The sequence below is a fragment of the Polyodon spathula genome, chromosome 3 (genome assembly GCF_017654505.1).
Source record: "Polyodon spathula isolate WHYD16114869_AA chromosome 3, ASM1765450v1, whole genome shotgun sequence".
In the NCBI taxonomy this organism is placed as follows: domain Eukaryota; kingdom Metazoa; phylum Chordata; class Actinopteri; order Acipenseriformes; family Polyodontidae; genus Polyodon; species Polyodon spathula.
The window spans coordinates 53,931,871-53,954,926 of NC_054536.1; the positions used below are offsets into that span (position 1 = coordinate 53,931,871).

Consider the following 23,056-nt stretch of genomic DNA (forward strand, 5'->3'; position numbering starts at 1 on the left):
TTGTGCCCTTAGAACTCGGTGTGTGTGGTGCTCGGTTTGCACAGTGCACGTGTGCACACGTGCTGATACCTCTGCCACTCTAGTGTGATTATGCACAGTATGCAGTTCACGTAGTACCTGATATGCATGGCGCTTGAGATGCACAGTGCAAACAGTGCACGGGGTGCATGTTGCATTAGTTGCATAGCCAATAGTCAACCTACACATAGTGCTGCGCACTACCCAGTGTAACAGGGTACTCGGCACAAGGTGCGCAAGGTTAATACCCTTGCTGCAACACCAGTGATTGTACACACTACGTTGACACTTCCAGTGTTTGACGCAGTGTATGTAGTGCCCCATTACTGATGTGCAAGGCCAGGCCTATGTTGGGGTCTCATCCCTGCACGGCCTGCAACACTAGCATCCCGCAGGAGGAGAAGCACACCCTCTTCGTGCACTGCTTGGGCGTGCCACATGCCACCATGGCCCTTGAAAGGGATGGGGCATGTAGCATCTGTGTGGCCCTTCAGCCCTGACTCAAGGAGGCCCGGCTAGAGAGGAGTTCTGCGTCCTCTGTGGCCAGATGGCCAGCGGCTCGGAACGCTCCAGATGACCTGTTCCAGAGACCCCTGTCCGGTTTTCCCGATGAAAAGGCCACCTGCATTCGCTCCACATCTCCGCAAGCGGACGGGTGAAGCGTTCCAAGCAGGTGAGAGACATTTTGGACCACAAGGTCCAATAGCCATACCCTCCCTCTCCCATGGGAGTGCAGGAAGGGTGGACAGGCTCATCTCAGCTGGCACAAGAAGACACGCTGTCCATAGCGGCCTTGGGTGACGGGGCTTCTTTCTCCTTGGAGATGCAAGTGGCTGAGAACCTTGCTGAGGAAGAGCCTGGTTCTGAGAGTGTCTCAGAAGCCAGTATCACCCACTGTCCAGCTCCATTCCATCACTCATGGGACTTGCTGCAGCTTTCCTGCAGGTCCACTGGATGCCAGTGGCTAAACCGCACAGGTCCATCTTCTGGACACAGGCGCTGGCTCCCCACCCCCAGAGGTTCCCGGCCTTCCTAGATTTTTTGGAGGAGGTATGCTCCTCCTGGGACTGCTCGGCCTCGGGACCCAGTGTGCTAAAGCAGGCCACACCGCTCGCCTCCTTAGAAGGCGTGGATAAGCTTGGCCTTACGGGATTCCCCCCAGTAGACTCCACCATTGACGCACTGTTACATCCTCCAGTTCGTCCGGCTGGGTGACTGGTTTACCACCTTGGACTTAAGGGACACATACTTTCATGTTCCCATTCATCCAGAGCACAGAAAGTACCTGCGCTTTTCCTTTCAAGGAAGCACAACAAGTTTGCTGTGCTGCCATTCGCCCTCTCCCTAGCTCTGAGTACATTCTCAAAGTGTGTAGACGCAATCCTGGCTCCCCCGCAGCTGCAGGGGATTAGAGTATTAAACTATCTCGACGACTAATCACTAGAGGGAGCACTGGCCAACACGACGGTTGTGACGGAGCATCTGGTCAGGCTGGGCCTCACCATAAACGATGCAAAGAGTCGGCTTACACCAGTGCAGTGCACCACATACCTGGGGCTCCGGCTGGACACCACTACGATGCGTGCATACCTGTCGGACGACAGGTTTGCAGCTATACAGGAGTGCCTCTCTCTGTTTCAACAAGGATGGCAGGTCATCTTCAGATTGTGCCAAAACTGCTGGGTCTGATGGCCGCAGCTATCTCGGCCATTCAGCTGGTTCTACTTCGCATGCGCCCATTGAAAGCGTGGCTCAATGCGTTTCACCTCAATGCCAAACGTGACAGACACCGTCGACTGAGCAGCCCTACGCCCCTCAGTTCCCTCTCACTTGTGCAAAGGTGTGCAAATGGGAGTAGGACTAAACCTCTAAATGGTGATGACATATGCCTCCAATCGGGGTTGGGGAGCGGTATGGGAAGACAGAGGAGTCCGCAGGTTCTGGTCGGACATCTGGTCATCCCAATACATAAACATGCTGGAGTTGCAAGTAGTGTCCCTTGCTCTCCACGACTTCCTCCCAGTGCTGAGCGGCACACATGTTGCCCAAAACGTTTTTGTACGCTTTCCCGCCTATACCACTGCTCCTGGCTTTTCTCGAAAGTCTGTATTGTATGTATTTAGTGACTATCTCTGCTTACCATGCCCCTGTAGATTCTATGTCTCCAGTTGCACATTTTTTGGCTACCCGTTTCCTTAAAGGCACACGCCAATTATGCCCTCCTAGGAGGACTCCCTGAATAGAGCCTTAATATTGTACTAGAGGCTCTCACGAAGACCCCCTTTGAACCCTTACACTCCATAGAGCTGAAGTTTCTGTCTATGAAGACAGCATTCCTCTTGGCTATCATCTCCGCTAAGTGGATCAGTGAGCTGCAGGCGCTGTCTGTACAGGGCTCCCGCATGCGTATTTGGGAAGATGGCAGTAGGGTGTCGCAGCGCACCAACCCAACTTTCCTCCCCAAGGTGATTACAGCCTTCCACGTCAACCAATCTGTGGAACTGGAGTCTTTTCATCCCGCTTCGTTTACTTTTACGGAGGATGAGAGATTGAATTTCCTCTGCCCAGTACAGGCATTGAGATGCTACGTGCATAGGACAAGAGCTCTGCGACAATCTGACCAACTCTTTGTCTGTGTCATGGAACATGGACCCTAGGATGCCCCTCTCTAAGTAGCATCTGCCACACTGCATTGTGGACACAGTCTCGACTGCGTATGATGGTGCTGGCTTACCCCCACCTGGTAGGGTAGCCGCACACTCCACTAGAGGTTTGTTTGCATCTTGGGCCCTTTTCAAAGGTGCCTCGATGTCTGACATTTGTACTGAGGCTAGCTGGGCTATGCCGCATACTTTCTACAGGTTCTACCACCTTAATGTTGTAGACCCTGCCTTGCCTTCTGTAGGCACAAGGGTCCTTGAGGGTATAAGTTCTCACCGCTAACCTCTGGGTTAGGCTGTGTTATGCATCCCTCATGTGCTGCCGTTCCTTCTCCCTCGCAACGGCTTTGGTATACGTTATCCCATACAATGTCAGTGGTGGTTGTCTTCTAATTGAAAGGGAATGTTAGGTTACTTACCATAACACTGGTTCCCTGAAAGAGAAGACAACAACCACTCACAAGGTTGTTTCGGTCGCCCTCACGGGTTCGATGGAAAAAGAGGATGAACTTCCTGTGAATGTGAAATTCACTCGGTAGGTAGGTCTGATTGCATCATCCCAGGAAAGGCGTTCTCGGCAGCTCTGGTAAAGAGAGCCCGAAGGGCAGGAATATCCCATACCAATGTCAGTGGTGGTCGTCTACACTTCCAGGGAACCAGTGTTACAGTAAGTAACCTAACATTTTTGTTAATTGCTAGTTCTTACATTTAGGGCTAGTTTCACAGACCCAGATTAGCATTAATCTAGGACTACCTTACCTAAAATAACATTAGGTAGTTCAGGATTAGTGCTAACCAAGGTTGTGAAATCAGCCAAAAGTGTTTATTTCAATGGAAATACAAATTAAAACACTAAATTAATATTATATACAATGTGAGGACACTTTTTCTTTAAATCGCAACAGGTGTGTAGAACCTGTCTCAAGTTCTCATCATGAATAATATAAATTAACTGGAACTGGAGAGAGAGAAGTGCAAACCTAAAACTGTCAATTCTTCAGTCATGTCAACATTTAGACAGCTCTGTCTTTCCTCATGCTATAGCAAAGGAAAGTCATTATTGCTTGGTTGAAACAAAAGTTTAACTGATGTTTTCTTAAAAGGAATATATTTTGTTTTATTATATTATAGGCAGTTAGTTTCTTATGTATTTTTAAGTCAAATCTGCACGTTTGCTCAAGCTTTTGAAAATGTGTTACTCCTTTAATGTGGAGTTTTTTTTATTTAAGTTCACCACTGTTGGGTAAATGAACAGACAGTGTTCTGGAGAATACATTACTGTAGGTAAAAGGCAGTGGGGTTTATTATAAGGATCTAACTCAGAGGTGCACAACTCAGGCCATGGAGAGCCCGTGTCCCTCCTGGTTTTTGTTCTAACCATACCCTAAATTAGTTAATTGGACCAATTAAGCTTCTTATAAGTTCCAATAAAGTACTTTAGGGTGCAGTTGGAATAAAAACCTGCAGGGACACTGGCCCACCAGGACAGAGTTGTGCTAAATAGTGATGGTTCCTCCAGGGGTGACCCACTTACTCCCACAGCACTCCTGTAAAATAAACAGCACGTGTGAAAATAAATTGGACCTGATGCACCTGAAAAGCGATGAATAAATGGACTGCTTAGGGTTCAAAGTAGTACTGTAAAACATGTTAAAAAAATTCTTCATATACAAATTCACTGTATAATAGCATCAGTGCTCTCCACCACAAGAATTACGTGGTAGACAATTGAACCCACCTTTGGTTCAGCAGGATATCTACTATCTACCTAAAGGTATAGGTTACTGTGGTAGACTTCTAAAGGTAAGCCTGATAAAATACTTTGTTTCATGCATACATTGGACTAATCTACTACTAAGAATATGCTTATACTATTTTGAAGGAACCTGAACCCATTTCATTTTGTTCATTCAAACACTAACGAAACAACTGCAAAAGTTATTCAACTGGGCATGTATTAAACTGACAGTGTCAGCCACTTCCACTTCTGCATATGCTTTACCGGATGGTGCCCTATTTAAAACATACCTGCACTGAGGAAGATAATATTACTTTTAATTACCTCCTGGATACTTTACATTAATCATAAGTCAAACTGTGCCCTACTTTTAAAGCTGATCCTTGCAGTATATCATCCATATCTTTTTGCTGAAATGTTTGTATACCTGTCTTGGGGTTTCTCTCTGTTTATAAGGTACATTTATCTTGCAGGCTGCATGGTAAAGGTGCATAGTACACTCTGCTTTAAAAAAAAAAAAAAAAAAAAACTTGTACTTATCTATTTCAACAAAACATGTTTTTATTACATTTGTTTTACATATGTTTTTTTGTTTTCCGTTTGCTGGTAGTTTGTGCGGGACTTAAATTAATTTATTGCTTAAGTGAGATATGCAAAAGCTATTTATGTGTCTGAGACAGTTAGAAAGTAATTTGGAACAAACACATCTGCTAATCTTGGAAATGCAGGAGCTCATGGTTAGGTACAAATGTCAGTTCAAATTTCACAGAATAGCTTCATCTGACTATGTGCATCATTGTTCTACAGATTGGGGGTTCAAAATGACCTGAGGAATCTGGCAGCATCTGCTTCTTTAACTGAAGTAAACAGTGATTGTGTGAGTTATAATCTGAACAAACAGGTCATTTAGATTCCTAATATTTGTCAAAGGAGCAGAGGAGATTTTGCAAATGAGGTCTATTAAATATTCTGTCTAATTTATTAAAGCTGCCAGTAATTGCGGGCCTCGTATTTGCGTGATTATTTTAAGAACTCTGAAAAGCAAGCTTTAATTTGCCACAGTCGTCTGACCATAGTCTATATAAAAGGCAAGGTGATGTGGGAGACTTGTCTGCAGCAAGAAGCAGACATCATTTTCAAGGACAAAGAAATATTTAATAACATTTTGTAAAGAGTTGATTTTTTAACCCTTCTGATAAAGTCAGATTGTAAATTGTGGTTTATCATACCATATTGTTTTGAATGAATGAATGTTTTCGCTCAGCATTTAATAAATAAACAGAACAGAAAATAAAAAGGTTGTAACAAACAAAAACACAGGACACGGCACATTTGCCAAAACAAAAGAGACAAACAAAACGGACTATACAGACAAACATGGTGAGCTGATTTAACGATTATTATTATTATTCTTATTTTTTAATTATTACCTCCGTCTCCAATCCCGTTCTCCACTCACCGAACACACAACCACAAGTATGTGAAAACATGTTGCTTTTATGCAGCTGTACCGAGACTCGATTGCTAATCAATCATTCAATTGGAGTCATGGTACAGCTGCACGTGAATTAATAAAGTGCAATTCCCCGTGCTCACATATTATTACTTTTTACTTTGACGTGAAGTGCTGTGCAATCCTCGTGCCTAAATACAAACAGACATTTTAAACACTCGTGTTACACAGACCCGTTTATATCCCGTGTACCGATGACTATACACCAACATTAAAACACAACACATAACACAAAATATACACAGGGGCGGGCACTTTGCCACATATACCTCCCCTTGTGCAAAGCACACATGGCTTCAATGGACACCTCCCCCCTTAAAATCCCAAAAGTCTTTCTCAAACTCCTGGGTCAAGAACAGGGACTTTAAGGGGTTGATGGGCGGCAATGTTGCCAGAAGCCAGGCTGCTACTGGCCATGCTGTCAGCAGATGTGCTGACAGTGGAGTGAATCTCTCCTCCTGCTGTACCACTGGCAGCGGAAATGCTGCCAATGGTGCGGCTGTCATCAGACGTGCTGACAGCTCCCAGACTGACTCCTTCAGCCAGGGCAAGTCCAGCAGCAGAAAAACTGCTGGGTTTGGTGGTCTCCAGACCTCCCCCAAGATCTCCGGCAGCAAGATTGCTGCAGGGGAAGGTGGTCTCCTGACCTCTTCTCCCTTTAAAGCCAACAGCTCCCTCTAGGGGGAATCCAGCCCCCATACCTCCTGCAGCGAAATTGCTGCGGGGAAGGGTGGTCTCCTGACCTCTCCCCCCTTTTTCATAGCTGGCAGCTCCCTCTGGTGGGGCTCCAGCCACACTGACCCCTGCGGCCAAGCAGAGCTGACTGCAACCCCTGGCGAAGCAGTTCCAGTGACCCCAGGCGATGCAGAGTGGCTGACAACCCCAGGCGATGCGGAGCGGCTGGCAACCCCAGGCGATGCGGAGCAATAGGCAACCCCAGGGGATGCGGACCAACAGGTAACCCCAGGAGACGCCAGGCTGGCATCCTTGGGTGAGGCGAGACAGGCATCCTTGGGTGAGGCGAGACAGGCATCCTTGGGTGAAATGAGGCAGGCATACCGAGACTCGACTGCTAATCAATCATTCACTTGGAGTCACGGTACAACTGCACGTGAATTAATAAAGTGCAATTCCCTGTGCTCACATATTATTACTTTTTACTTGCACGTGAAGTGCTGTGCAATCCTCGTGCCTTAATACAAATATACATTTTAAACACCGTGTTACACAGACCCGTTTATATGCCGTGTACCGATGACTATAGACCAACATTAAATCATAACACAAAATAAACACAGGGGTGGGCACTTTGCCACAATGTTTTATAGATGACAAAAAAGAAAGTCTGCAAATAGAGAATATAGAGTCCATGTAAAAAAAGGTTCTAGAAGCACCTAAAAAGGTCTCCCCACAGTGGCAAATCAATGTTCTAATGAGAGCCTTTACTTCTAGAGTGTAGGCATTATTATAAGAATGATGGAGGGGATTAAGAATAGATGGAACGATATTCTGAGGCACACAAAAGAAAATGTCTCATATACATGTAATACAATGAGGGCTTATCCTCCACCATGATTTTAGTAATGCCTACAGAATATATGTTTTGTAACATGACATTCTGGTATTTAACAATACTGGTTAAGGCATTATTGTTAAATTCGAGTTTGAAAGAAAACAGTAAAAAAAAAAGAACAGAGGGACAGATCACGCAGTTAGTTTGTAGCTAGAACAAATACAGTACAGTTGGTTGTAGGAACATCAGAATAATGTAGCTGTATTATAAACCATACAGCTATGCTTTAAAATCATACATAGTCAGAAATTTTTTGATTGCGGAATTGCCTGCTTCACCTAATTAGTCTTATATAATAGAGTGTTATTTTGATGCTGAGGGCGGCCGTACTGAACACACACATTACGTGGCTTGGTGCGATCAGGTTTTTCCCCTTTTGGCCTTAATGTATCTTTAAATAGGAAGCTTTATGAAATTACAGTAATGCAATTATCAATATGCAATATGTTGCACATTTTAATTGTTGTCTGTATATCCTCAAATGATTCCATCATCAAGGTTTGACTAATGAAAAAAACAGCACCTTGTCACGCAGAGAAGAAAAAGCGTCTGATGTCACAGTCACTTGGAAGCTAGTAAAGTCAGGAACATAGAGCCTATAAAATGCTTGTTTACAATCAGGCTAGAGAAAATGTATTGTAACATTATGAAGCTTCCCCTGTAAAGATTAGTAGAGATTTAGAAGTGTAGTTTAAGGTAATATTCGTATTGTTTAAAAGTACAGGTAAGTATATTTACTCAAACAATTGCAACCTTGTGTTTAAATGAAAACCTGATGTGACTAAGCTCATAACAGTTAAGAGTTAACATTATATTAAAATAAATTTTGCTTACCAAAACACATGTTCATTTTACTGTATGTACCACCCCATTACATTTAAATGGAACATTTGTAATTTCTCAGATTGAGACTATGATAGTGAAAATGATTTCAAAGCTATTTGTTATAAATGCTCTTTTTTTTTTTTTTACTCAAATCAGAAATTTACACAGAAGAAGCAGACCATCTTGTTTGTTGTTCATCTTAAATACAGCAACCACAGATTCTCTCTGGAGCATACGTGCTTTAAATATACTGTAATAGAGAAAGGGGTGCAGTTAAATCCTGCATGGGGAATCATAAAGAAGGAAGCATTGACAAAGATATGGGTATCTTAATTCCCAGAGATCCTAAGACATATGTAAACAATGATACGATGTTCCGGCCATAAAACTGGTTACACTACAATTGTTTTTCATCATTAGCTGTGGGTAAAAAGGATTGTTGAAAATGTTCTGTTTCTTGCTTTTCAGACAAATGCAGCACATATCTATTGTCTTACACTCTATTTGGTTGTTGAGAAAATAATATACATGATAAAATAATATACAGTAGGAAAATGTCCTCCAATGTTATTGTACTGCTTTACAGACATACACTGTAACCCACTATCTATATAAGAATGTACCTACTTTTCAATAGTTCACTTTAACTGACAGAAATAACCCAGATAGGATATTTATGATGGTCTGTACTGATCTGTTTATGTTCATTTGTTCCCACACAACCTTGCATTGGTTATACTTTGTGTTTTGTTTTGTTTTTTCTTTTTCTTTTTGTGATGTATCATTTTCAGCGGGAAACATGCTTCTAATTTTTGGAGCACAGTCTGAAGAGTGAGTTCCATTAAACTAGTCTATAGTTATATTTCTGTGTGTCTACCCTCCCCACTTCCTTGACACCTGCATCATTAGTCTTAAAAAAGTATCATCCACAGTTAGGTATTCTGTTTGTAGTGCCCATGTGTTTGCTTTGGTAACTGTCATACCGACTGTAACAGTACTGAACTGGCTTTGCTTTTCTCGCCTTGCTTTTTGCAGAACCAAACTGCCTTTTTGTTTGTTTCCTTGACAGGTAGTAGAAGCTACCCTGTAGGCTTCATATATGTGTGCACTACTGAGGGGTATGCAGTGATAGCTTAGAGATGGCAGACATCAATTATGGAAATATTTGGCAAGCACATTTTCTTCACCCCCTTTTTGACATAATAACAAGCGGAAAAGTTTCTGTGGAGTGGGTTGCTTTAGTTACATAATATAGACGTGCATTTTATACTTTGTGTTGATGTGCTTTCAAAAATGTGTATTTCTGTATTTTGTTTTACATATTAAACAATTATGATACAAGCACTGTAGAGCTACAATTGTACCGTTGTTTATAGATGCTCTTACCTCTTGCTTTTATTGGAAACAGTATAAAACAGTTTACATTTCATTGTCCCTTAATGTAATATAACATTACATTACATTACATTTTAATTTTTTATATTTTATTTTATATGTGGTAGGGAGTGTTTTTCCGGTTTTTATTATTGTTTATCATAATCGGCTACTTCCGGGGATAGAAAATAAACACAGCTCAAACATTTTTCTTACATAGGCCTAAATCAAAACACTGCTGGCTATTTCTGGCCACTGCTAGCACTGCCCTCTTCAATATGCCAGCACGTATTCCTCAGCTATACAGTGGCGCTTGATCACCCTCAGGTGAAAAACAGTAAAACATGTATTTTAAAACATCAAAACTTCTCGAAAATTGCTCTTTACATACTGTTCATGAAACCAAAATAAATCATCATTTTACAAAGTTGCATCTAAGTGCTTTGTTATGGGATGTCACTTGGTAAACATAGAACTGTGAGAACTTTGTAAAGATGGTTTCAACCCACATACACCAAATAGTTGTCAGTTTAACAGAGCACATACTTAGAAAAGCCGTCTGCCCATTTTTGTTGAAGCAGGCTTTTAATTCTGACACAGAGAATGGCATAAACTTGGTGAACATGAGTCCCTTCACTTTCTAAAATCTTGTCTGACTTAATCAGAGGGGTGACATTTTCTGTTATGCAAAAAAAAAAACATCTCTTTTCCTCGGAAGGTTTTTTACATTTGGCTCCAGTAGCTGCATTGCTCAACAGAAACTTAGTCAGTGGTCTCCAGTATTACAGTAAGCGCTCTGTGACTTCAGTTAAAGAGAACCAATGGAACATGGTGACGGAGGGGATCACTTTTGGTGTGCAACCCGTTTCGTGTTAGGTTGAAAAGTAAACTTGCTTAATGTCTCATGCATACTTGTATAAGGCACCAGCATAAATCACAAAATCAATCAGATCTTTAAAGAAATCTGAATTGAGTTCAGCTTTTATCACTGTATCTAACAAGAGGCAGGGGTGCCATAAATATACTCCTTTAAAGACGGGATAAGTGGATTACAGGTCATGATGCAGCTTAACCATGTAATTTACAGAATCTGAACAAAAGCACATTATATCGGCCCAGGACTTCGCAAATTTGTATAGAAATTCATAGCCAAGGCTTGCTCTTCCTCTTGCTTTTTCTTTATTCTTGTTACCACTGCAGTTACGATGTTTTTAATTTTATATAAGCTTAAATTCACTGAAATTATGGAAGTTTTTTTCAGAAACAATAGAAATACAATTTATATCTTTCCTTCTATGGTTTCTTCAGGGAAATCTTTGTTTTTCTTTATATACTGGCTTACTGACTTTGTTTTACGCCCCATTGTAACAACATAAAACGTTTAGGTATTCAAACCGACATTAAGCGCACCTTTGTTTTATTCACACACAGATGTACTCTCTGTAATGACTGCAAAGTGCAAAAATGATGATTGGATCATTACAATGCCTTTCCATCCTGTGTGCCTTTTCTAAAAAATGTATTTTTTTAGGTCATTATCGGTTAAAACCGAAAAGAGCAAGCCCTACACATAATGCATTATTCAGAAAAAATCAGCAAATATGTGATTCATTAAACATATCTGAAACATTAGGATGTCTTCATTAAATAAGAGTTCTCGACTAGTAATTACTAATTGCATCCATTTGATGCAATTGAAACAATACATTTTAATCCATAATTAAAAGGAAAGTAATATGGAATTACCTCATAAGCTAACCCCTGCATAAACAAAATACACAGTATTGTGTTATAATGTAAATTGATTGGACAAGAAAAAGAGACACTAAACCTTTAAACTTCATAAAAACATACTTAATGAACTTCCAGATTACACAAAATGATATTTTTTAAAGTAGGGCTTTGAAACTACAAATTGCATGTAGGTCTTGGTTATATTGCAATGCCATACCTTGATTTGTTTTTTTATTGTGTGTTTTTGTTTAACTTTTTTTTTGTTTAACAGAGGCTGAAAGAATTAAAGCAAAGGGAGTTTGCTCGCAATGTTGCTTCCAAGTCCTGGAAAGATGAAAAGAAACAGGAAAAAGCACTTAAGCGTCTCCATCAGCTGGCTGAGCTGCGGAAGCAGTCTGAATGGTTAGTACTCAAAGTGATAACACAATCACTGTGTTCCATTTCTATTTTATGTTTCATTTATCCAAGTTTTGAGATGCGGGTGTTAAGAAAAAAAACATAATTATGCAGCAACTATGCGGTAGAGGTGACTGTTTCCCAATACTCATGTCTTTCCTCTCTGGATGCTTGGGGGCCTGGATCCAGTTTAGGTCACAAGGTCAATTAGCTTTATAATCTAATTCTAACCCCTAGTGCACATTAGTCAATATCACCACTGTGAGGCAGGGAGTGTTCAAGTGCATTTGTAGATCTATGAGCGGCTCTGAAAACCATTGTGCTAAAGACAAACCCAAATTAAAAATAATAGTAATATAGTGAATTGAAAATGTGTGATCCAGTAAAGAGCAAGTCTTAGAGTTAATTCTTAAATAATGCCTAGAAGTTGGAATAATGGCAGGATGTACCATTTCTCCACTGGCTTTTACCATAGCAGTGGAAGTAATTTTATTACGGCATCAAAATGGGTAGTGGGAGAAGAGAGCTTGGCTTCTGGAATGCTACCACTAATTCGAGCATGCATGGATGACATGACAACAACGACTACAACAGTAGCCTGCACTATTCGGTTATTGGACAAATTAACCAATAACATTGAATGGGCACAAATGTAATTCAAGCCCACTAAATCAAGCAGCATCTCAATAAGTAAAGGTAAAGTAGTAGATAAAAGGTTCTACGTTAACGGCGAGGCAATACCAACAGTGTCCCAGAAGCCAGTGAAAAGTCTAGGGAGATGGTATGATAGGGATCTAAAGGACACAGTTCATGTGGGAGAAGTTAGACAACAAGCAGTGGAAGGGTTAAAGAGCATAGACAGCAGTGCTTTACTGGGCAAACTGAAGCTCTTGTGCTTTCAGTTTGGTCTACTGCCAAGACTGCTGTGGCCACTGACTGTGTAGGAGGTTTCCCTGACAACAGTTGAGAAGTTGGAAGCTTTAATCAGTTCATACGTCAGAAAATAGTTGGGAGTTCCACACTGCCTCAGCAGAGTGGAACTTTACGGTAAAGGAATACTGCAGCTATCAATCTCTGCTCTAACCGAGGAGTTTAAGTGCGCCAAAGTCTGACTGGAAATTACATTAGTAGATTCACGTGACAAATGCGTAAGGGAGGCAGCACCAGTGTTGAAAACTGGAAGAAAATGGGTGGCAAAGAAAGCTGTGGAAGATGCTAAGGCTGCCCTTCGAATTGGAGATATTATGGGGCAAGTTTGGCATGGAAAAGGAGGTTTTGGTCTCAGTTCAGCTCCTCCTACATGATTCAAGGCAACCCCAGATCAATGGAGGAAGCTGGTAGTCAATGAGCTGCAAAAGCAGGAGGAGAGGATGAGGTGTGTAAAGGCCGTTTTCCAGGTCAAGCAGGGATAATGGATGAGATGGGAAAGTGTGGAACAATGGAAGATCGACTGGCAAGACCTATGGACAATGGAACAGAGCAGGATCAGTTTCCTCATCAGATCAACATACAATGTGCTCCCATCACCACAGAACCTACATCTCTGGGTGGGTGAGGATCCCTCATGTCCTTTGTGTTAGTAACCTGCAACATTAAGGCACATTTTGACACAATGTAAGTTGGGTCTTAGCCAAGGACAGTTTACTTGGCGCCATGACCAGGTGCTGCGGTGTTTGGCCTTAGCATTGGAAGACAAGCGTAACCTAACCAATAAGTTACCAGTTCCATCAAAGCATTACACACAAAAGACAATATTCCTCCATCCAGGAGAGCAACTGCCAAGAAAAGGTGTTAAAACCAAGCCTGGCCCTGGACAACTGGAAGCTGCTAGAGACTGCAAGATCCTGGCAGATGTTGGTCAACGGCTTATTTTTCCACCTGAGATTGCCACCACTAACCTTCGACCTATTAACCTGGATCAGCACACCTTGTTTATCTGGTAGAGTTAACAGTGCCATGGGAGGATGCTGTGGATGAGGCGTATGAGAGGAAGAAACTTTGGTATGCTCAACTAGCTGCTGAAGTGGAACAGCAAGGATGGAGAGTCCGAGTTTACCCAGTGGAGGTGGGTTGTTGAGGATTTGTGACACATTCTACAACCCGGTTTCTCAGCGATGTCGTGTTCAGTGGCCAAGAGTTGCATCGCACAGTGAAGAACTTATCTGAAGCAGCAGAAAGAAGCCTCAATTGGCTGAGCTGAGTGGGGGATGGAGGGGGGTGGTGCTGAGATGCCAGAATCACTGTTGAGTCTTCTTGAGGTGTGGTAGGCTAGTTGGCGAAACACCGAGGACGGAAGGTGCCCACTGTGTGTGCCGATGTCCTGGGGAGGCAATATAAGCTGATCCCTTGAGCCAGTATTATACTTCAGCAATCAAAACCAACTGAAGGATATCTGCATCATCAGATGGAAAGCAACGCAAATGGATAGAGATGCAGATGGATCACATTAGTTTACTGTAAAGCTACGTCTTAGTTGGTGCTTATCTTGGCGAGAGCCGAGTTCAAATCAGCATGAAGTTTAACATCTACTCTCATGTAATGATAATCATATATATAGACACACACACACACACACACACACACACACACACACACACACACACACACACTTATCAGGTTATAATTTCATTGAAGAAACATCAGAGTGCTGTAACTGACAATACTAAGCAAACCACTTTGGGGTGTTGTAGTGACAGCTGAACAGTTTTTTTTTTTGTTTGTTTGTTTTTTTTTGTTTTTTAAGTGTCTCTAACACAATAACCCAATTCCATGTGAGGTTACCTAGTTATTAGATTGATTAAATTGTTGTGTAGTTACAAAGTTTTAAGGTTTTAAGTTTTAGGTTTTAAGGTTTTATTTTTGATCACATGACGTCCCATTAAACTGATTTTGAACCAATTCTGTTTCCTAATTTACCTTTTTTTTTAAAAGCTGTTCCAAAATAATGTCACTTGTTTTTACTTTCTTATCTTGAGTCTGATTGTGTTTTGCTTAATTTTTTATTTCAAACAGTCATGACAAGTAACGTGAATTGCTCATTGCTGATCCTAATTGCATTTCATACTTGCAGTCACTTAGTTTATCGTTGTGCTTTTGTTATTTTCACTCATTTAACAGAGCAGAAAAATAGTACAGAGCGTACACTGATAGCAAGTCCATAATTGAAAATCTCCTGGATTTGTAGCAAACATTAATTAACATTTAAAGGGAGGTAGAGATTATGCTTATATCAAATGCTTATATGCACTGTATGTAAAGCAAATGGGCAAATGCATTTGATAATGCGATGGCATAATTTTCTGGATCACGTTATACAGACTGTACCTGACCTGTGCATATTTATTGTGCGTTTGAAGAAACCAGAAACACAACTATTAATTGTTTGCAGGTGTGGTATCTGCCAGCTCATAAAAGCACCAAATTAACCTTCAGCCAAGAACGCAACTAGGGTACCTTTTTAGCTCAGACAATTGCTAATGAGAAATTCTGTTTTTTAACTGGTGAGTAGCCTCAGTATGGTTTGTGCCAAAACCTAAAATTAGTCCCCAGGAACCACTGCCTAATTAGTTGAGTACTGTTTTGAGCTAATGTAACAAACACATTGAAATAAATATAGAACACAATAACCTGTTTGGAAAAATCCTGATTTCTAATTAGTTAGCTGCATTCTATCAGCCATACTTTAATGCCTCTCAATGCAGACGTATCACCAAAAGCTTTGTATTTAAATTCATACGCCATTATTCTATAATGTTTAATATCTGTAAATTAGCATTAATAAAAAAAAAAAAATTGACGACTTGAATGAAGATCAATTTCCCAAATCTGACAAAGTACCAGTGTCACAGGAAATAAGTTAGCTGGGAAATAAGTTACTGTTCGCCTTTTTGTGCCTTTCTACGCATGCGCGAATCTTAGAACTTAAAGGCAAGGTTGAAGTCGACTTTTTCTCTGTGAACTTTAATTCAGAACAGAATGTTATTGTGATCTTTCCAATATGTCTAATAAATTGTTTTACTCTTAAAAATGTTGTCAGGATCATTACTAAAAGCTACAGTATATGTGGTAAAAATCAGAAACATGTCGTTGTAATATTAATAACATGTTTTTCATATTATTATTTAATAATAGATTAACTAGGCTATGTGGTTTACAAAGATTACATTTAATCGCTAGCTACTTTATAGGTTTTCTTCATACATGTACTTGCAATATTTTCGCAAGTATTAGCGAAAGAGAAATAAATACAATACATGTATTATTTTGTATATCAGTTATGATATAAGCAGAAATAATGTATTATTTGTTGTGCAATTTATGTTTATGGGCAATTATGTTTGTTTAAAATATAACAGTATCTAATACGACATATCTGTTATTTAATAATAGCTGTGAAGTTTAATTCCCAGTTTAGAAAGATGTGGCCATGTAAATTTGTAATCATTGCAGATATTTATATTAGGTTTTCTTTGTACAAATAATACAGTGATAGAGACATAAATACATGTATAATTTGTATGTGTTGACATACTGTATCAAAAAACCATTATGCATTTATTTTGATGTGCAGTTATATCAGCGGTCAAGCTATCAGCCAGTTTTGAAATGCCAGTCAAGTTATCTCACAATCAGAGGCTGATTCAAGAGATTTAGAACTGCACTGTAATAAAACGAGCGATGAAATACACTTTCATAAATCTTCAAAAAGAAAGAAAAATGTAATATTTAATAAGTATGAAAGAAATCTCAGTAACAGCTTATTGTAACACAGTCAAAGGACGATTCTATGTTGTTTAAATTATTGAAAACAGACATTTTTGCTGCTTACTATTAAAATGTATAAAAAACAAATCTTCCATCGGACCTCCCTGATTTCACTGCAGATGTGTTGTACACATGCCCCTTTCTCATATATCAAACTTTGATGTAATTTTACTGCAGCTTTTTTTTTTTTTTTTTTTACAGTAAGCCCAATATAAGCCCTATAGTCGTTATATGCTATTTATGTAGATTAGCAACTACAGCATAAAAAAAAATAATTCCTTTGGGCCTACACATGTTGTACACATGTCCCTCTACAATATATCACAGTATGAAGTTATTTGCTATTGCTTCTTACAATAATAATTTGCTCAAAAGAGCCTTGGATCATGGTCAAGACGATTATTAAGAAGTGGAAGGTGTATGGCATTCGGGAGTTACCATGTGTATCGATGTGAGTATCAGCGGTTTATTCCGGAGTTGTGCTGCTGTGCTGCTTTCACTGTTGTTGATGCTGCTATGTTTGGGTGGAGGGAGGCCAGGCTTGTCGTTTGGTGGTCTTCGGTTCGTGTTGATCAGGGTCTTCAAGATCACGCAACTCAGGGTGAACTGTGCATGGGCAGCTGGTATGAGGTGTTGTGGTGGCTAGTCCATCACATTTACCCAGTGGTTCTCAACAGGAGGGGAGCAAAGCAATCCAGGAGGGGGGTGCGAGACTCAATCATATATAATATATATATATATATATATATATATATATATATATATATATATATATATATATATATACAGTGCCTATAGAAAGTTTACACCCCCTTGAACTTTTTTTTCACATTTTGTTGTCTTAGTGCCTCAGTGTTTCGTACATTTGAATAAGGACTTTTTCCACTTAAGTTTTTATTGAGAGAAAGATTATATATTAAAAATACAAAACTGAAAGATCATAATAGGATAAGTCTCCAATAATACTTAATACTTGGTAGAAGCACCTTTGGCAGCAATTACAGCTGTGAGTCTGTTGGGATAGGTCTCTACCAACTTTGCACACCTAGATTTGGCAATATTTGACCATTCTTCTTTAGAAAACTGTTCAATCTCTGTCAAGTTCCTTGGGGAGCGTTGATGGACAGCAATCTTCAAGTCATGCCACACATTTTTGATTGGATTTTGATCGGGGCGCTGACTGGGCCACTCAAGGACATTTTGGTTCCTTAGCCACTCCAGGGTAGCTTTGGCTGTGTACTTTGGGTCGTTGTCATGCTGAAAGATGAAATTCTGTTCCAGTTTCTTTTCTTTCTTGCAGAGGGCAGCAGGTTTTCCTCAAGGACTTTTCTGTACTTTGCTCCATTCATTTTCCCTTCTGTCCTGACAAGTGCCCCAGTCTCTACCGATGAGAAACATCCCCATAACATGATGCGGCCACCACCATGCTTCACAGTAGGGATGATGTTCTTTGGGTGATGCACTGCGTTGGGTCTGCACCATACATAATGTTTTGCATTTAGGCCAAAAAGTTCAATTTTAGCTACAACATTTTGCCACATGACTACTGAATCTCCTGAGTGTTTTTTTGCATACTTCAAACGGGATTCAAGGTGGGCTTTCTTAAGTAATGGCTTCCTTCTTGCAACCCTACCATACAGGCCAGATTTGTGGAGTGTACGGATATTGCTGTCACGTGCACACTTTGACCAGTCTTGGCCATAAAAGCCTATAGCTCTTGTAAAGAGCCACTGTATTTGTTTTTATTTATTTTCAAGAAGCAACAGCAAACAACTTCATACTGTGATATATTGGAGAGGGACATGTGTACAACACATCTGCTGTGAAATTAGTGAGGTCCAGTGGAAGAACTGTGTTGCAATAAGCTATTAGTGAGATTTTGTTCATACTTATTCAATATTACGTTTTTCATTATTTTTGAAAATGTTGATATATATATAATATATATATATATATATAGAGAGATATATATATATATATATATATATATAGAGAGAGAGAGAGAGAGAGAGAGAGAGAGAGAGAGAGAGAGAGAGAGAGTACTGTGCAAAAGTTTTAGGCTGGTGTGAAAAAATGCTGAAAAGTAAGAATGCTTTCAAAAATAGACATGTTAATAGATTGTATTTATCAATTACTAAATGCAAAGTGAGGAAACAGAAGAAAAATCTAAATCAAATCAATATTTGGTGTGACCACTCTTTGCCTTCAAAACAGCATCAATTCTTCTAAGTACACTTGCACAAAGTCAGGGATTTTGTAGGCATATAGTCAGGTGTATGATTAAACAATTATACCAAACAGGTGCTAATGATCATCAATTCAATATGTAGGTTGAAACCCAATCATTAACTGAAACAGAAACAGCTGTGTAGGAGGAATAAAACTGGGTGAGGAACAGCCAAACTCAGCTAACAAGGTGAGGTTGCTGAAGACAGTTTACTGTCAAAACACATACACCATGGCAAGACTAAGCACAACAACAAGACACAAGGTAGTTATACTGCATCAGCAAGGTCTCTCCCAGGCAGAAATTTCAAGGCAGACAGGGGTTTCCAGATGTGCTGTCCAAGCTCTTTTGAAGAAGCACAAAGAAACGGGCAACGCTGAGGACCGTAGACACAGTGGTCGGCCAAGGAAACTTACTGCAGCAGATGAAAGACACATCATGCTTACTTCCCTTCGCAATCGGAAGATGTCCAGCAATGCCATCAGCTCAGAATTGGCAGAAAACAGTGGGACCCTGGTACACCCATCTACTGTCCGGAGAAGTCTGGTCAGAAGTGGCCTTCGTGGAAGACTTGCAGCCAAAAATCCATACCTCCAACGTGGAAAAAAGGCAAATGACTCAACTATGCATGAAAACACAGGAACTGGGGTGCAGAAAAATGGAAGCCGGTGCTCTGGACTGATGAGTCAAAATTTGAAATATTTGGCTGTAGCAGATGGCAGTTTGTTCGCCGAAGGGCTGGAGAGCGGTACACGAATGAGTGTCTGCAGGCAACAGTGAAGCATGGTGGAAGTTCCTTGCAAGTTTGGGGCTGCATTTCTGCAAATGGAGTTGTGGATTTGGTCAGAATTAATGGTCTCCTCAATGCTGAGAAGTATAGGCAGATACTTATCCATCATGCAATACCATCAGGGAGGCATCTGATTAGCCCTAAATTTATTCTGCAGCATGACAATGGCCCCAAACATAGAGCAAAAGTCATTAAGAACTATCTTCAGCGTAAAGAAGAACAAGGAGTACTGGAAGTGATGGTATGGCCCCCACAGAGCCCTGATCTCAACATCTTCAAGTCTGTCTGGGATTACATGAAGAGAGAGAAGCAACTGAGGCTGCCTAAATTCACAAAAGAACTCCAAGATGTTTGGGCCAACCTACCTGCCGAGTTCCTTTAAAAACTGTGTGCAAGTGTACCTAGAAGAATTGATGCTGTTTTGAAGGCAAAGGGTGGTCACACCAAATATTGATTTGATGTAGATTTTTCTTCTGTTCACTCACTGCATTATGTTATTTTTGAAAGCATTCTTACTTTACAGCATTTTTTCACACCTGTCTAAAACTTTTGCACAGTACTGTGTGTGTGTGTGTATATATATATATATATATATATATATATATATATATATATATATATATATATATATATACACACACACACACACACGAACTTCATGGAAGTTACCAAAGAAAAAATTACCTGCAGCTGCCAAACTCCTCTGTCCGCTGGTTCAGACGGAGTAGGCTTAGGTCGCTTTGGTTTGGTTTGTTTTGTTTTGTTTATGATTCATTTTTTTTTAATTCCCCTTCATCTAAGCCTGATATCCTGGTGATTCATTATGGAGGCATTGATTTAGGTAAATTTGAAAAGTGTGGAATTAGTTAGAAAAATGAAAAAAGATTAGCGCAATTTCCAAATACAACATTTTTTTTTTCTTGTGCATCACCCAGCGACGTCTTTGGAAAGATGTAAACGCATCTCCAAAAATAAACAAAGCATGTAACTGGGTGAACAATGTCATTTTGGATTTTGTAAGGGGATTCAATTTAGCCTACTGAAATTAAATATGATCAGGTCGGGCTTTTTAGGGGGGGTGGTGTCCATATGAATGACACTGGTAGTTTAGGTATATTCCTAAAAAAAAACACCAGCATGGAATTAAACCACACCTTCTGTAAATATATCCTTCCCTTCCCATACCTATCCTTAAATACCTGTTTTTATTGTATATGTTGTTTTGTATTGTATATTTTGAATTGTGTACATGTATTGTGTCTTGTTTTTTTTAATAATGTATTTTTTAAATATTTTTGTTATTGAGAAGTGTATGTAAACATAAGTTACTGTATGGTATGCAATGAATGCTGTATGATATCTATATTATATTCATGATATATTTATATTTGATTAATGAGATGTGGTGTAAAACATAATAATTAAAACAAATCAAATAACGTTAAGAGCAAGTTCTCACATGGAGTTTATTGGAGTCAATGTCAACATTTTTTAAAGGAAATACACATTTGACAAGTAGTGATTTTAACTATGCATAGACATAAATTATACTGCCAAAATTATGCTTTTAAAATATTCATTTATCTTTAAAAGAAAATTACCAAAATACAGCAAGCAATTTCCTGAAGATAAAATGTATTTATAATAAAAACTAAATGTAAATATACTTTCCGATAAATGTCATCTTTTTAAACAAAACAAAAAAATACTGTCTGCAATATACTTCAATAAATAAGATGGAAAAATAGTTAAACAGAGATTACTGCAATGCAATGCCTGTTTCTTTTCTCAGAAAAAATACACATTTTAGTCATTCTGTATTTGTAGATGACTCTCCACAGAGAACCTTTCCTTTAAGTTCTAAGATTCGCGCATGCATAGAAAGGCTCAAATAGGCAAACGCTAACTTATTTCCCAGCTAACCTATTTCTCAGCTAACTTATTTCCTGTGACACCAGTACCAGCAATTAACTTTACTTTAAAAGAAAAACGGCACACTAAATCAACTCGAACTTGAACGAAAAAGAAAAATAAACACAATAAAAGCTTTCGAATGGGCTGTGAACATCATGCAAAACTGGCTTGAAGAAAAAAAAAAGGTACACCTGTTACCTTTAATGTACTTTCTCAGGAAGAACTTAGCAGTCTCCTTAGGGAATTTTATGTTTCCATAAGAAATAAAGATGGAGAGCAGTACAGCATTTCGTAGCAGTAATTAAAAAAAACTGAAATGAAGTGGAAATGACAAAGCAATACACTATCCCCCAATAACACCTGCAGACCTGGAGAAGCTAAAAACAGATTTATTTATGTAATTTACAAAGTTATATATGGCCATTAATGAATTAGCATAACAGGTTAATGTATTTGATATACAGAAATGTTCTTAACATTTTAATAACTGCATGCTATATGTATAATTAAACGTATGTTAATATATAAAAATATACATGTTTAAACAAATTGTTTAATTTACACTGGAACTATTTTTTTGCACATAGTGATATTTACCGTTATTGAACATATATGTTTTTTTATTTTTTTTATTTGCTGTGTTAATTTAAAAAGTAAGTACATATAGTAATTTTAAATTTGATTCATAATAGCATTAAGGCACTCCACGGAGTGGGTTAACATGACATAACCACACACTGAGAGGTTAAAGGCTTATAATGCTCAAAGTGTGCTGTTATCTCATGTTAACTCACCCCCTGTCGTACCTTAATGCTTCAGTAAATCAGTAATTTTTAGGTTTTTATTGTTTATCCTGATAACATAATAAAATAAGCTTCCATCAATATGATTTACCATGAACTACTACACGACACATCTATGGGTATTCATTTGTTTAAAAACAGTTGAATTATTGAGCATGTACTGATGATTCTCACTCATGGAGTTTTAAGTGTATGTAGCAATCAAACTGTGTGGCCTTGTTCAGCCTATTTATAACTATCAGACAACTCAAGGCAACTCTTTTTCCTTGCATCCACATAAACCTTTCAGGTTGGTCTGAACATAGCTGCACCATTGTGACAAGCCCCAATGAACCATAGCACATCTAAGGTTGCTGCTCTGAGCCTTCATGACGTGTCCAATTACAATCAAGTTTCTGTCTCAAGCTAACAGTGTTTGGTGCTTATAGTACACCGCCTATGTTACCATACACCATATTTAAAACTGTTCAATATAACTGACACTCTTCAAAATAGTAAGTAAAATCAAATATGTTTATACTGTAATATTCCATAGTGATGACCAATTTTAGGAGTTGGCATTACACACAAGAATGGCACTTTTCAAGTTCAGAACTATTGTAACCAAATCTATATAAAACATTTGAGTAATCTGTCTTTGTCTAAAACTATGTTTGAGCTTTCCAGTCTACAATCTCTCTTAACCAATGCATGAATATACAAACCATATATACATCAAAGCAGTATT

At 39.3% G+C, this 23,056-nt stretch overlaps 1 protein-coding gene across 1 annotated transcript in view; it reads left to right on the forward strand.

The window, feature by feature from the left end:
• Positions 1-23,056, forward strand: part of LOC121309102 (zinc finger protein 804B) — a 181,865-nt gene that overhangs the window by 154,911 nt on the left and 3,898 nt on the right. The window contains exon 3 of the mRNA XM_041241985.1: positions 11,707-11,837. Coding sequence (XP_041097919.1) covers positions 11,707-11,837 — 131 coding nt within the window. The remainder of the gene's footprint in view (positions 1-11,706; positions 11,838-23,056) is intronic.